Here is a 14653-nt window from a genome sequence, read left to right on the forward strand (position 1 = left end):
CAACTTCATTCAAGGACGCCGTATAAGAACCGTTGCGTCAAGGTGCTCTCTACATGGCCGCTCGGAGACAGACCGAGATTACTCTCATGCTCATGGATCTTGCCGAGAAGATCCAAGTCAACGTCTGGGCTCTCGGAGACACCTACAAATCCTTTCTTAAGAAATTGGGCGAGAACGATCCGGCACAGCTGGTTGGCAATACGGCGGTTCAGGAGATCGAGCCTTTGATGCTCAAATACTGCAGGAAACTCGAATTTGGAGACGACTCCTTCCGGGTCGCTGCGGATGCTTGTAAAATCCTCAAACGGATGAAGCGCGACTGGATGGTACAAGGCCGCCAGCCTGCAGGTCTTTGCGGGGCTTGCATTATTCTCGCCGCACGTATGAACAATTTCCGACGCACCGTTCGAGAGGTCGTCTACGTCGTCAAGGTTGCAGATTCAACAATCAACTCCCGTCTGTATGAATATAAACAGACACCCAGTTCCGTCCTGACTATCAATCAATTTCGCGAATTTGGCCAGCGCTTGAAGGTCACTACACAACCCCCCGCTATTTGGAGACGTGAGCAGAAGGAAGAACGCAAGGAGAAACGCAAGCGGGTCCAGCTGCACGAAGACAGCGCAGCGGCTCTAGAAGAATCGGACAGCAGCGAGATGGAGGCCGGCCCAAGCACTACACCTGCAAGGACCAGCAAGCGCTGTAAGCAGAACAATGGTATTTCACAACGCGCTCCTTCACAGGGTGAGGCTTCCGGAGTTCCACTTGTCAGCGACGCCGATCTTGGTGATGGCGGCCTTGACGGCAACGACGAAAACCTGATAGACTCGCTAGATGCTGCCATGGAGGACGCTGAAGAGGGGGTCCCGGAAGACGAAGCCTTCGTCATGCCCAAGAAGCGAGGTCGACCTAGGAAGCGAGAGATGGTAGTCATCGCGCCAGAGGACCTCGAAATTGAGCAGGAAAATCGAGTCCGAAGTCACCGAACAGATCAAAGACTGGGAATCTATCTTCAAGGAGTTCACCGAGAACGAGAACCACCCGTTGTTGAAAGGCTTCCGACTGGACCGCGCAACAAATGGGCGCGCGCACACCTCGACCAACGCGACATTCCAGTGAATAACTCCGCTGACATCGAGGAAGACGAGTTCGAAGACGATCCCGATGTCGCAAACTGCATTCTCGCTCCTGAAGAAGTTCGCAGGAAAGAGCTTATCTGGATCACAGAGAATGAGGATTGGTTGCGTGCGCAGCAAAAGAAGCTACTCGAAGCCGAGCTTGAGGCCGCCGAAGACAAGCCCAAGAAGCCAAAGCAGAAGCGTAAGCACCACCAGATGGGTGACGGCTCTGTACTTGAAGGTCAGCCTGCAGCTAGCGCGGCAGAGGCAGCGCACAAGATGCTCAAGAAGAGGAGCAAACAATTCAGTAACCACATCAATTACGATCGTCTCAAGGAATTGTTCCCCGGCGGCAACATGGCTAGCTCGCCTTCTGGCACTGGGAGTGGTACAGGTGCTAGTCCGGCTGCGAGCCAAACCGTGCAGACGCCGCCCGTGGTTCAGATCCCAGACGAGGACGCTGAAGGTGAGGAAGAGGAAGAGGAATACGAGCAGGAGGTGGAAGATGAAGAAGATCTAGAGCACAACTACAGGAGTGAGGAAGAAGGTTTCGAAGGATATGACGATGATAACTACTGATCTTCCCCGAAGATGTTACTGCAAGGTCTGTTGGCAATCAGGTTGGGGTTGTAGAGTAATATTGAGCATGTTGGATTTACGGCGCGAAAAACTTTGGGAATATTTTGCTTAGCAGGACATGATTTTGGCGACACATGTACCGCACACGGAGTCATGTTTGGCTAGTTTTGGCCATCTTAGGAGTACTTTGGGTTGCATAGATACCCACACAGCTTCATCGCAAGCATAGCATTGGAATGGAGTTTTGATTTGTTCGTCATGTTGGAGCGTTTGTGCACAATTGACGTTGTCATATACCCGCAACACTCGCGGTTCACACTTGTACGTCAAGCCAGCCATGTCATCACAGATGGATATGAAATGGGCAATATTTTGGTTGTAGGGGAGGAATTCCCAATCCATTTCAGAATGTGGTCCCTGCTTTCGTGACCTCGTGAACATGCGCATCATGCTACCCTAAGTTTTTGGTATATGCGAAGATCTCCGTTTCCCCCAACGCCAAAAAGGAACCTCTTCACAAAGGAAGTCTATCATGAGGTCCTATCCAAACAAATCAATACTTTGCTGGCGTCTAGCACATCTTGTACTGCGCATTGCCCGACACCTGCCTGTGCATGTCCTCCGTCTCGAGCTGGTACGAGATTTTGATGTCCAAATCGCGGTGGTTCTTCTCGCTCGGCCTGGTGTCAAGGACGCCGGTTATGCTCTCACCCTCCTCGACGGTCAGGACGTCCTTGAGGTAGAAGACGGTTTGTTTCCAGTGGGTGTACTTTGTGTGGGGGCCTGTGGAAAACTTGATGGGCTTGTGGCAGGCGGCAAACTCAATGTCGAACCACGCGATGACGGCATGGACGAAATCTGAGCGGCGGACCTTGAGGTTGTAGGGCATGTTGAAGGCGAGGTCGGCAACAGTGCACGTGTAGAGATCGAGGGTGAGGACGGGGGAGGGGTCGGTGACGACGGCCTTGATGTCGACTGTGTCGACGAGGGGCTCGGTCATGGCGGTGGCCTTGAGGGGAGAGTAGTCGAAGCCCCAGACGTTGTCCCAGACTAATACAGTGTTAGCCGCCGGCGCTGATTCTGGCAGGATTTTCCAAACTCACATCCAATCTTCTCCTCCTTGTACTCGCCGTCCTCAATACCGGCCATGAAGATGGTGGCCTTGTCGGGGAAGATGAGGCCGTCCTTGACCAGGTACTTGTCGCGTGCATACAGGACCGTGTCCAGCATGGACTCGTAGAGCAGGAAGTAGCCCATCCACTCGGATATTATGATGTCGACCTTGTCGAATGGCAGCACAACCTCCTCCATCTTGCCTTGCAGCAGTGTGATCTTGTCCGACATGCCGTTCGCCTCGACGATTTCGCGCGCCTTGTCGATGATGGTCGACATGTCTACACCGATGACATGCTTGGCACCTGCCTTGACGGCGAACCTGTATCGCGTGTGTCAGTGCATGCTCGCGTGCGCAGTTGTGGGGTCTTTGGGGCGGTCGAACATGCTGAGGATGGATGTTCCGCATCCGACATCCAGGACGATCTTGTCCTTGAAGAGGTGGCCATTCTGGTAGATTGAGTCGCGGTAGCTCTTTGTGCGGACCTCGTCTTTCTGCAGCCGCCTCGTCAGCCTTCGGCCCGATGCAATGAATAATAAATGTGAATGCAAGGCTCGCAGGAATGCAGATTCAGGCGCTACGTACCAGCATCTCCTCGTGAATGCCTACACCTGTGCATTAGTAATCTTGCATAGTGTTCAGCGGTGTGAAAACGGACCATGGTGGTTGTAACTATGCAAAACAGGTCAGTCAGTGTATTCTCTGCGACTAGGCTCGCGTGGGAGGTACCTGTTGAAGTAATGCGCCTCAGAGTGCGCCATGCCCGAGAGCGGGTCGGTCTTTGCTGCGTCAGCCTGGTTCGCCATGTTGACGGGTGTGAGGGAGGGGAAAAGGTAGGCAGGGAAAAAGAAGAAGGGTGCGGGAGTGAAGTGCGCGCTGCTGCCGCTACAAAAGTTTAGACTCGAGAGATTTTTGGTTTCCATAGGGCCGTGCCCCACTACGGCGACCGCAGGGTAACGCAACCTAGGCCCAAAAGAGATAGCCCATGACTTTGCCTTGCAATCGTTGTCGGCACATGGGTGTACGTGCGTACATTGCAAAAGAGTGTGTGGTTGATTTGTTCGGGTGCTACCAAATACTATCATAACATGCAGACTGCGCAAAGAAAGAATCGTCGCCAAGTACATGCAACACCAAGTCAATTTGTGTCAACGTACAAAAACAAAAAGCAAAAAGCAAAAAGCAAAAAGCATCTGTGCTGAGAGGGTATATCATGCAAAAAGCAGAGACCACCCTCGTCGTATCGTCGTTACTCGTTGAGTCGTAAACATTTTTTGGTTCGTAAATTCGTGCATCATGGTGCCGTCGATGGCCGTCGTTCTTCTTCTCCCACGCCGTGAAGACTCGGGAAAACAATGACGGGGATGCGCTAGGTCAGGCTTGACCATCATTCTCGGTAGTGTGTCAAGGCCGAATCCTGTGGAACATGTCCATGAAGTCACGCGCATCTGCTCAAGTCAGTACTCTGATCGCAATTACAGCGGTAGCGACTTACCCTCTGATGCAGTGAACGTCAGCTGGTACTTCTTATGCGCATCCTTGGGCACTTTGTAACCTTCGCAGAAGACATAGGGATGAAGCTCGCGGAAATGGATTGTTGCTCCAGTCCTCTTCATCCAGTTTCTGTGGCCAATGTACTGTGTCACGAAGGCTGTCCAGATGGGGATCGACTTGAGTGGTCCGCGGCGAGCGGTGGCCTGGAAGCGTACGCATTTCGAGTCCTCGTCTTGAAGGACCTGGAACTTGTGAAGATATCTCGAGTCGGTGATCTCGCTAGTTCCATGTAAGTACAAGAATTGATCAGGACCCTAGTTTGACTTACCTGCTGAACTCTATCTGTTCGCCCGGATCAAAGAAGTCCTCAAGCCCTTCGGCGATGCCAAACTCGTCCTGGCGCTTCATCGCGACAGCCGTGCAGTAGAAGAGGACCATCCCTGAATGCCAATTAGAAGGGATATCATGCCGATGGTGTGTGGAGTACTCACGTTCGTGTAGCAGGAAACGTAGCCTTGCCCAAAGATCCAACTGTCCATCTCTGCGGTTGATGCGACACAGCTGAAGACAGGAATCCGTGCGCAGTAGTTTGAGTCCGGTCAGCGGAAGGCAGTAACGCATACGATGACCTGCATTGTCTTTCGTGAGAAACAGTATGCGAGCCCGGTTGTCCTCGGGCCGCCAGTATAGGCGGACATAGACATCTGTCTCCTCGAATGGCAGCTCTACGACCTTTATGAACCCGTCGCTGTCGAGAAGCTCGATAGCTTTGGTTTCGTCGCGTCCAAGACAAACAGTGGAATCACCAAGGGTATGGAAAGGAGTAGATGTGTGTCGTCCGTCGAAGATCTTCATAGCCCAATGAGCCACTGGCTCGCCCGAATCGGTGGATCCGTTCGAGTAGGTATGTGATGAAGCTGACGAATACGTGGGTGACTGAGGTATCTCTGGAACAGGTGGTGGTATGAATGGTATGTCGCCTATGCCAACGCCACCCCACGTAGGTGCAGCATGAGGTCGGGGAGGCGGTGGTGGCGGCTGGACATATGCATATCCAGCTGCAGGGTATGTGGGGTGGCTGTGAATACTCGGTCTACGGACTTTGGGAGAAGCAGGCTTTGGCGTTCGAGCATAGCCATGTGCATGTCCCTGAACTGACAATCTGTCGAAGTACGATTCGATCGGCTCCTGTTTCTTGAGTAGCTTGGATAGTCGAACTTTGATGGAATGTAACTCGTCCGCATCCTCCTGTCTATGGTCCATCAGCTTGCACTCCTAGCAATTTTCCAGATGACTTACCCTTGCAACGCTTCGTACATGCCATACAGATATGTTCTGTACAATTCCAGCCTGATTGGCAGGGATATGCCCTGGGCCATCAGGTCGGCGAGCGAGTCCTCCCATAGCTCTGCATATGGTGGGGTTCCAGGAAAAGCACCGGGGGCTGTACGGCGCTTCAACTTCTTCTTGCTGAACACGTCTCGAATGTGGTCGAGCGTATAGCCCAGACTTGGGATGCAGATCTCAAGGTCTGGCAGGATCCGTCCCTGATATCTGCTATAGCGAGGAGATTTGAGTGCTTCGTGAAGTTTGTCAAGAATGTGCGAGATGGCAAAGAGCTTAGCGATATGGCCTTTGATGTCCTTACGGTATTGCGGAATCTCGCTTGAGAAGGTGAGAAGGCCCGAGCCTGTGTCTTCAGCCTCCTTAGCGTAGTCAAGGAGTTGCCAGTCCATCGCGAAAAGCGCGGCGGTCAGTTTTGAGACAAAAGGAACAATATCGAGCGGTGTGTGCACATGGGACTAGTGGAGTGAGCGAGACAATGAAAGAATGACGGATTGCGCAACAGGGCTAAAGGATGGTCCTCCGGTGTAGAAAGAAGCTGCACGTCTCGTCAAGCCGATCTTGACGTGTTGCTGCAGACGCACGCCGCGGTAGGAAAGCCAATCGAAATAAGCCGACAAAAACCCCCTCTCAGATCTGTATGATACCCACAGCCGACCCTTCTCTTTCGCTGAATTTGCGTATTCGATACTTTTGGCCCCCAAATTCGAGTTTTTTAATTGATCCTTCGAAGCAAAGGTTAGGTGGAGAGATGCGTCCTGTCGGGCAAAAGAGACTAATTTAGGGTTGCGGAGATGTCGCTCCGTCTCATTCATGCCGCTCAAGCCACTGCTGTATCTATGATGTTGCTGTTCCGACCTCGTCGAGATCAATGTGTGCACATTCCTTGGACAATAACGAAGCCGCACCTGGGCATGCAGATCGCTAAGGTCTTTGGATGCTGATGGCAGGGCTTCTGCCTGGATGTCTCCACCGCGACGCCGACTAGCCCTGCATTGTCAGCAGCATCAAACACTCTATTGCGCGCAGAAGGGCGCCGGTTCTGGCGACGACATGGCCGCCAGCGATGAGTTTGCACAGCATAGATGGCTGTCATGTGGCTGCAAGTAGGAGATGAAGAATTAATGCACCCCGATAGCTAGGCAACGATGATATCCATGTGCGTATGACTTTGTGCGAACTAGTTGTTCTTTGGATAGAGGAGTCAACTAAGAAACTGAGCAGTTCCCACTCAAGCTCGATAGCAATCAAATATATATATGTTGACTCCAAAGCAGGGCTGCTGCGCCTCACTTCTATATGTCTGCGCCCCCATGTTGGTACGCCCAACCACCCTAAACATCACCACTCAGGCGACGACTTCGACGCCTAATATGGCCGATCTAAGCGATATGGCACACGATTCGTCCAGGTTGCGAACGACGGCTCGGCCCATGTTTCAGATGATGAAAACAGTCCTGTGTCGCCCATGCTCAGATCATGGCGCCTGCGTCCTGAGGCAAAGTGACCTTCACCTTGCTTCGCAGCCCATCGTCTTGGACCTATTTGCCTAATGCTTTGAGCCTTTCGTCGACCAGCTTTGATACCATCTTTTCCAGTATCGCGAATTCACCATTCGCAGAACCTTCAAAATAGCCAGCCACGCTCTTCTCGACATATTTGCCAACCTGGTCCACTTCCACATTGACAGCCTCGCCAGGCTTCTTGCTTGCCGTGACGACTTTCTCTTGGGTGTAAGCAATGAGCATAACCTCCCACCAGCCGTCTGAGCCATCCTGCACTTTCGTGACAGTCAAGCTTGCTCCGTCTATGGTGACGTAACCCTTCTCGACGATGTAGCGAAGGACAGCTGGGTCTCGTGGCTTGAAGCGGAAGGTGAGAGCGTTGCCGTCAGGTGTGACAGACTCGATGGTTGCGATGGTATCGACGTGTCCTTGCACGAAATGCCCGCCCATACGGGTATTGGCAGACACAGCGCGCTCAAGGTTCACCTTGGAGCCCTGCTTGAGGGAGCCAAGATTTGTGCGCCGTAGTGTTTCTGGAGCACATCCTATCTTGAATGAAGTTTTGTTGAATTCGGTAACCGTGAGACATGTTCCTAGGAGCGATCAGCATATTATAAATGATTGGGGCTGGGTGACATACCGTTGACGCTGATACTGTCGCCCAAGTGCGCATCTCCCAAAATGTCCTCGCAGTCGGAGATGGTCAACGACGTGCCGCCGCCTCCGGAGGCTGTCTTGTCGAGCTCCTCGAGGGCAGCAACAGCTAGCCAAGATCAGCCCAGCCGCATAATAATGTTACAGTGGAGCGAAGCTTACTGCCAATCGTTTCAACTAGGCCGGTAAACATGGTGAATTCGTCTTGGTGATGCAGGAACGATGGCGGGGTGAAGCTAGTCGCGAACCTCGGAATTGGAGGAAATCGGAACGGAAGTTGACTGCGGGGAGCCTCGTCTGTAGCACAGTAAGACTGCTTGGAAACTGCATCCACGAGTTCTGAAAATGATGAATGTAATGCTGAGAAGCTCGAGGCGCTGGCTTACAGCTTCAAGGTTTGACTCACAATGCCACTGGCGCATTGCCAGAAGGGGCATAGCGACCACTCCAGCGGCAAGTGGAGATGCAACCAATCTACCGCTGGCTGGCATCAAGGTGCTGGATATGACAAGGGTGTTAGCTGGTGTGAGCGATACTCTTACTGGCGGCATGGCTGTCGCTGACTCTGATAACAGCCGTATTGTACTCAAATACTGGGAGATCTTGGGTACGCGACGAGCAACCCTGTACGGACCAACGTTCGAGGTTGGCAATGTGAAGAAGTTCTGCTGAGTCTTTTTCAGGGCCGACGTGATTAAGATTGAGCATCCGACGAGGGGAGGTAAGTTATGATCCAGTTCCCAATAACATCCCCGTAAGTCTGCTGATGACAATCAGATGATACCCGAGCATGGGGACCACCCTACGCAAAATACACGGACGACAAACAGGGACCTGGCGAAAGTGCTTACTATCTCGGCGTAAGAGTTTTGTGATGAGTGAGGACGCAGACCAAGTTTTCAGACTGACGAAGTGTAGGTCAATAGAAACAAGCGCTCGATTGGGTTGTCTTTCCAGCACCCAGCGGGTGTTGACATCTTACATGGCCTAGTCAAAGAGTGTGATGTACTAGTCGAAAACTACTTGCCCGGATCATTAGCCAAATATGCTATGGACTACAAGACAGTCTGCAAAATCAACCCAAAGATTGTCTATGCGTCGATTACTGGGTATGGACAAACAGGACCGTACAGCAACCGAGCTGGATACGATGTCATGGTCGAAGCGTAAGTTTTGCCACTGCAATGCTCAGTCGGAAGTCTAACGGATCTCAGCGAATTTGGCTTGATGCATATCACGGGGACAAGAGATGGACCACCTGTGAAGGTTGGAGTTGCAGTCACTGATCTTACCACGGGGCTCTACACGTCCAACTCCGTCATGGCAGCTCTTCTGGCTAGAATGAAGACTGGAAGGGGACAGCATATTGATGTTGCTTTGAGCGATTGTCAGGTAGCAACGCTAGCCAATATTGCCAGCTCGTGCCTCATCAGTGGTCAGAAAGACACGGGGAGATGGGGCACTTCGCATCGTGCGTCTAACAATTCGTCTCGACGACACCAACTGACACGTACCAGCTTCAATCGTACCTTACAAGGCCTTCAAGACATCGGATGGCGACATCCTGCTCGGTGGTGGCAACGATCGTCTCTATGGTGTCTTGTGCAATCGGATAGGAAAGCCCGAACTGATCAACGACGAACGATTCAAGACGAACGCGGTCCGAGTGCAGAACAGAGATACTCTAGAGGGCATTATCGAGCGCGAGACGAAGCAAAAGACGACACAGGAATGGCTCGACACCCTGGAGGGCTGCGGCATGCGTATGTTTTCTCCCGACCCGCTGTAGAGCAGGCGAGCTGACTGTGATAGCGTATGCTGCCATCAACGACGTACAGGATACTTTGAACCACGAGCACGGTAGGTCTGCAGCCATATTCTGCCAGAACATGTTACTGATCATGGTAGTCCGCGCACGAGACATGGTCACGGAGGTGGACCACCCAGCATGCGGACCTATCAAGCTGGTCAATACACCTGTGAAGTGGTCCGAGTCGAAGCCAGGTGTTCGCATGCCACCGCCTACACTCGGCCAGCACACGGATGAGATTCTGTCGGACGTGCTTGGGATGGACAGTGCGACCATCGAGGAGCTGCGGGGTGAGGGGGTTATTGCGTGAGGCCGTGATTTTGAAGAATTTCTGTACATGTCCAAGTTCAAATCTGGTAATGGTTAAAAATGTTGAAGATACCAGACCCGGCCAGACTCCAGCGGTGCACAGTGCCACAGACATGGGGAGCAGGAGTCGTGGTGTGTCGCGGCTTCTGCGATTCGCTGGTTTGCATAGCTCGGACCCACAAGCTGGCATGCATTCGCTTGCGGCGAGCTCTCACCATATGATCAGTCGTCACTTGCTCTCCGAAGCTACAACGCGGGCAATTGCAGCATTACTACCGGGCTACTAGCGGTCGCGGAGGCGTGCGTGACAGGATGAGCGAAGCAACGGCCAGAGCCGAGCCGGCAGCGAATGCGGCGGACGACGCTGGCACCGCGGCAGCTCCAAGTCGGCAATCGAATGCGAATGCGCCCGCATGGTCAGCCAATATGTCGACGTTCCCGGCGAACGGTAGCGCGGCAGCAGGTCCCAGTTTCCCCCAGTTCTCTGCATCCACGGCCGCGATACTAGAGCGGCTCCAGGGCAAGCCAGGCGGACATGCCTCGGGGAGTGCAGCATTCGAGGCCAAACGCGCCGAGATTCTGCAGAACTATGTGACCAGCGACAAGCTGCCGACGCCACCACCCATTCCGAGCACCGGGCGCAGGGCAAGAGGCGGGAAAGTGGGCACCCCGACCATGGCGAAGACAGAGGCAGGTGCCTCGCCGGCGGGGGCGGGGGCTCCCTCGCCAGGACGGGGCGCGGGCAGAGGACGTGGGCGAGGGCGAGGGCGTGGGCGAGGGCGCGGACGAGGAGGGCGAGGCGGTCGGGGCGGCAAGCGGAAGCGCTCCGAGACAGACGAGGAGAAGGATGTCAGTGGGTGAAGCGTGACTGGGAAGGCGCCGTCTAACAGACTGCAGGACGACGACGACGACGACGACGACGACGACGACGACAACAACGACGACGACGACGACAACTCGGACGTTTCCGACTCGTACACGCCGCTCCCCACCCACACCAAGTCCGGCCGCAGTGTGAACAAGCCCGTCGCCTTCATCCCGACCCTGCCAGAGCCCTCGCCCGGCATCAAGCGGCGCAAGTCGACCAAGACGCTGCTCGCCGCCAAGTGCAAGACCTGCCACCGAGACGTCGATCCGTCCAACAACCGCATCGTATTTTGTGATGCCTGTAGCACCGCGTACCACCAATACTGCCACACGCCACCCATCGACAACGACGTCGTCACCGTCTTGGAGAAGGAGTGGCTATGCGGGCCATGTAGACGCACCAAGGAGACCGTCGTGTCTGGAGCTGAGCAACTGATTGCAGTCGAGGGACTGTCAGTAGACGACGTAGGTCGAACCTCTTCCAAGACCTTGGACATACTGACACAGGCAGAAACGTGCCTACTTTTCAACACTCTCCCATGACAAAGTGACCAGCCTCCTTCTCATTGCTACAATACGCCATCCAGAACTCCCCATCTTCCCACCAAACATCCGGGATCTGATACCAAACACCACCCCCACGAATACACAGCAGCAACCACCACCACCACCACCACCACCACCTGCTCCTCAACGCTTCCCGCAGCTTCTGTACCAGCCACCATCAGCCTTTCAAAACCCGTCTCTTGTTCCTCCTCCCAACGGCCACACTCCCACAGGCCAAACACCCCACTCCCACAATTTCTCTTCGAATTCGGAACTGGATGCTGCAGAGGCACAGCTACTAGGCGAATCGCGCACAGAGGACCCCCCTTCGAAAACAATCAGCATGGATCTCGCAGGCCACCAGTACGAAGAAGAAGACGACGGCTACGATACTGATCCACCAGCACACTATCCGAAGCCCGGCCACGGTCTTGCGCGAATGCTACGGCCCGAGAGCGAGGATCTCAACTGGCTCGTTGACGACAACTTTGAAGTCTTCAGTCATGGCTGGAAGGGCGACGGGACGGGCCTGGGCGCGGACGGTACGCTGGATGGACAAAAGGTAGCCTAGCATGCTGCTAGGATAAAGGAAGCGACGACCGATCATGACGACGACGAGTTAACGGATATGGAAGACTCCGCTGTGGAAAACTTGGCCAAGGAGATTGCGGCCGAGGAACTCACGTTTGCCGTGAAGCTCAGTGGAGGCTTGCGGGCGTACCTGAGGCAGTCGGATTGATCTGGAAACATCATCTAAGGTCGAATACGAAGCAATATTCAATATTAATCAAAGGCTTCCTTCATACTGAACTGCAACGTGAGAATATCACGCCTATCCAAGAGGTATCAAACTCCGTCAACGCCAGCCCATGCAGTCATTCAGATCCAGACGTCGTTTACTCGTCATCCAGCCCGTATCCCAACGTCTTCTCTGGGTCTTCCCACTTCTTTGTCTTGAGCACTCTCATCTTCTTAACTGGGCTCGCACTCCTACCATGCGCCTCCCTCTCCATAGCCTCCAACTTTGCTTTCAGCACCTCATTCTCGCGCTCTAGCTCATCCACGCGATCCCGTAATTCCGGATCAGGGTCCTCATACACCTTGACCTCATCGCGCATCTGCGCCTTGGTCGCCTTGATAACAATGTCAATCTTGCTGTCAAGATGTGCCTGTTGATTATCCTGCTCATTGTCAAGAACAGCCTGCCACCTCCGGCGCTCCTGGTCAACAGCAGCTTCGAGCTCCTGAAAGCACTCATCGCGGATCTCTTGTTCGAGGTCCGCCATGTGGTTTTCAGCAGCTGCCCACGACGCTTCAGCGGCTCTACGGCGTTGCGTCTCTTCTGTAAGGCGTATCGCGAATATCTCCATTTCTTGCGTCAGACGTGCGATTTCCGTATTCGCGGCGTCGAGTTCTTCGAGCACGGCGGACGAGGGCGTACTGCGGCCTGATGAGTTGGCATAATGTTTGGCAGGCAGGTTGGACAAGATGGTGGATGTTGTCGAGGGGATTCGGGGCACCGTCACTTCGCGCGCGAGAGCCGAGTATCGGAGGATTTGCGAGGTAGCGTTGAAGTCACTCTGAGGATCGGCGGTGACAATCATGATAGACTTCTGGGGGCGTGGATGTGGTTGGTGTGTTTGGCGGGAGGAAGAAGGGGAACGAGTTTGAGAAAAAGGAGCTCAGTGAGCTTGCATTGGCGGAATGGCACAATGTTCTGTCGCGGTGTTAGCATCGGGTTATACATGAGGTGTGGATGAGGTATAGTACCTTGGAACCGTCTTGGTTGTCAGACTGCATCTGCATGCACTGGCCAAGATACATCAAAGACTCGTTGATCTTGCCAGCCTCTGCCAGTGTAGCGCCGGCCGTCTTTGCATTGCGAGCACGTTCAGATCCAGCCAAATCGACAATTGTTAGTGTGCTGCTCGACCAAGGTCCCTTTCGCTCGGCATCGCGTTTCTTGACCTCTACACAAAAGAAGCCGTGGCTTCGCGAACTGACGGCGTTGCTTCCCGTACCAGCAACTTTACGCTCCATGAGACCAGTCTCCAACACCATCATGGCTTCTTCGAAACTGCCACAGATGATCTTAGTGAGACCAGCTACAACTTTCCGCTCCGGGCTCTGTTCTGTGCTCTTGAACAGCAGTGCCCGGCGCTTCACGCTGGGGTGCTTGTTCTTCATGGCCATTCCAGTCAAAAGGTCGAAGATGCGATCGTTGTAGACCTCGTACATGGATATGACAATCGCGTATTCGGCAGTCCTATCGGTAGGTATGATAATATCGGCAACTGTAGGAGTCTGTGGCAGCGTCGACGGCCGGGGGATTTTGTTTGATCGTGTGCCACCGGTGGAGAACATGCTAGTATCCTTTTTGGAAAGTAAGCCTATGTTGCCTGTGGATCGAGTTATGCTCTTAAGTGTCCCGGTTACAGGACAGTGAATCAGTAGGCTTACTGGCATAGGAGTCTGCGCCCGTGAAGGGAATCGCTCAGACTGGTTATCTCCATACATGGAGTCTAGAAAGGCTGTCGCTGTATACATGTGTGCATCCGCGACGTCGGCTGCAGCAAGCGACGAAAATGCCGGTGCACCGTAGAAAGACTGGACAAGCTGCTCTTCACAGCTCTGGAAGAGGACATCGAGGGACATCTGTACAAGACCGCGCTGGGACTTGGTACCGAGGATTGTGTGGCTCTGTGCTATTGTAAGTGTCATGCCCGAACAATACTCTCATGCCCTCTTGTACCTTTCCTGAGCCTGTGACACCCAGTGTCGCCAACAGCCCGTCCCTTCCATGATGACCTGGTACACCCAGCACTCCCTCAATCATGGGAACAATGCCGGTGCTATTAAACAATTCCTTCTGTTGCGCATTCTCCTGGAAAACTCGGGTAAACGCAAATCTTTCAATTGCACGTTTGCGCTTATCCTCTGTTGGCGGCTTGATTGTGATGTGCGTCGGATGTCGGCCTTCGCCCTCTTCGACAGTGAGGAAGCGCGCATTTGCAGAATGCGACGGTCGTAGACGCAGGAAAACGTCAAAAAGCGCACTCGAAGGTCGCGCTGGAGGTTCCATAGCTGTGTCGTAAAACTTGGGAGCAAATGCTGGTTGGGTGATAGTCTGCGTTGGTATCCCGAAAGTGTGGGGAGCAGCTCGCGCGTGCAAGTCAACACATCCCGCGTGTCGTTGTCAGGAGCAACCGCACTGCCCGCGCTACTACACCACACCTCGCTTCTATCCCGCGTATAGGTGCTACATATGTACGGCACAGCTGACCGTGACTCATCATAAGAAAGTATGATCAGT

General features: G+C 53.6%; 5 protein-coding genes across 5 annotated transcripts; 2 read left to right on the forward strand and 3 right to left on the reverse strand.

The window, feature by feature from the left end:
* Window positions 1-53: 53 nt before the first annotated feature.
* SNOG_02518 (hypothetical protein) lies at window positions 54-1119 on the forward strand (the record flags this gene model as incomplete). The annotated part of the gene is given in 2 exon segments (XM_001793070.1): window positions 54-971; window positions 991-1119. 2 exon segments carry the CDS (start codon window positions 54-56, stop codon window positions 1117-1119), a joined length of 1047 nt encoding a protein of 348 aa, XP_001793122.1.
* A 1263-nt stretch (window positions 1120-2382) lies between these two features.
* On the reverse strand, window positions 2383-6041 carry SNOG_02520 (hypothetical protein; the record flags this gene model as incomplete). The annotated part of the gene is made up of 10 exons (XM_001793071.1): window positions 2383-2747; window positions 2801-3132; window positions 3196-3305; window positions 3397-3422; window positions 3526-3696; window positions 4291-4584; window positions 4643-4745; window positions 4929-5383; window positions 5465-5557; window positions 5623-6041. The coding sequence occupies 9 exons, from the start codon at window positions 6039-6041 to the stop codon at window positions 2833-2835; spliced, it is 1971 nt and encodes a 656-aa protein (XP_001793123.1). The 3' UTR covers window positions 2383-2747; window positions 2801-2832.
* Window positions 6042-6810: 769 nt separating this feature from the next.
* SNOG_02521 (hypothetical protein) lies at window positions 6811-8156 on the reverse strand. The gene is made up of 3 exons (XM_001793072.1): window positions 7971-8156; window positions 7795-7917; window positions 6811-7747 (listed from the first exon to the last, which is right to left on the reverse strand). Exons 1-3 carry the CDS (start codon window positions 7999-8001, stop codon window positions 7191-7193), a joined length of 711 nt encoding a protein of 236 aa, XP_001793124.1. The 5' UTR covers window positions 8002-8156; the 3' UTR covers window positions 6811-7190.
* Window positions 8157-8858: 702 nt separating this feature from the next.
* On the forward strand, window positions 8859-11911 carry SNOG_02523 (hypothetical protein; the record flags this gene model as incomplete). The annotated part of the gene is made up of 9 exons (XM_001793073.1): window positions 8859-8974; window positions 9023-9279; window positions 9326-9571; window positions 9603-9908; window positions 10031-10059; window positions 10195-10621; window positions 10674-10738; window positions 10825-11259; window positions 11636-11911. 9 exons carry the CDS (start codon window positions 8859-8861, stop codon window positions 11909-11911), a joined length of 2157 nt encoding a protein of 718 aa, XP_001793125.1.
* Window positions 11912-12236: 325 nt separating this feature from the next.
* SNOG_02524 (hypothetical protein) lies at window positions 12237-14422 on the reverse strand (the record flags this gene model as incomplete). The annotated part of the gene is made up of 3 exons (XM_001793074.1): window positions 12237-12953; window positions 13111-14040; window positions 14075-14422. 3 exons carry the CDS (start codon window positions 14420-14422, stop codon window positions 12237-12239), a joined length of 1995 nt encoding a protein of 664 aa, XP_001793126.1.
* Between the last annotated feature and the right edge of the window lie 231 nt (window positions 14423-14653).

Source organism: Parastagonospora nodorum (genome assembly GCF_000146915.1).
Source record: "Parastagonospora nodorum SN15 chromosome Unknown scaffold_3, whole genome shotgun sequence".
In the NCBI taxonomy this organism is placed as follows: domain Eukaryota; kingdom Fungi; phylum Ascomycota; class Dothideomycetes; order Pleosporales; family Phaeosphaeriaceae; genus Parastagonospora; species Parastagonospora nodorum.

Coding starts and splice junctions, on each gene's coding strand:
- SNOG_02521 (XM_001793072.1), bottom strand. CDS start 8,001: ATGTTTACCGGCCTAGTTGAAACGATTGGCA. Junction 7,918..7,970: donor CCTAGTTGAAACGATTGGCA/GTAAGCTTCGCT, acceptor GATCTTGGCTAG/CTGTTGCTGCCCTCGAGGAG. Junction 7,748..7,794: donor CGACAGTATCAGCGTCAACG/GTATGTCACCCA, acceptor GATCGCTCCTAG/GAACATGTCTCACGGTTACC.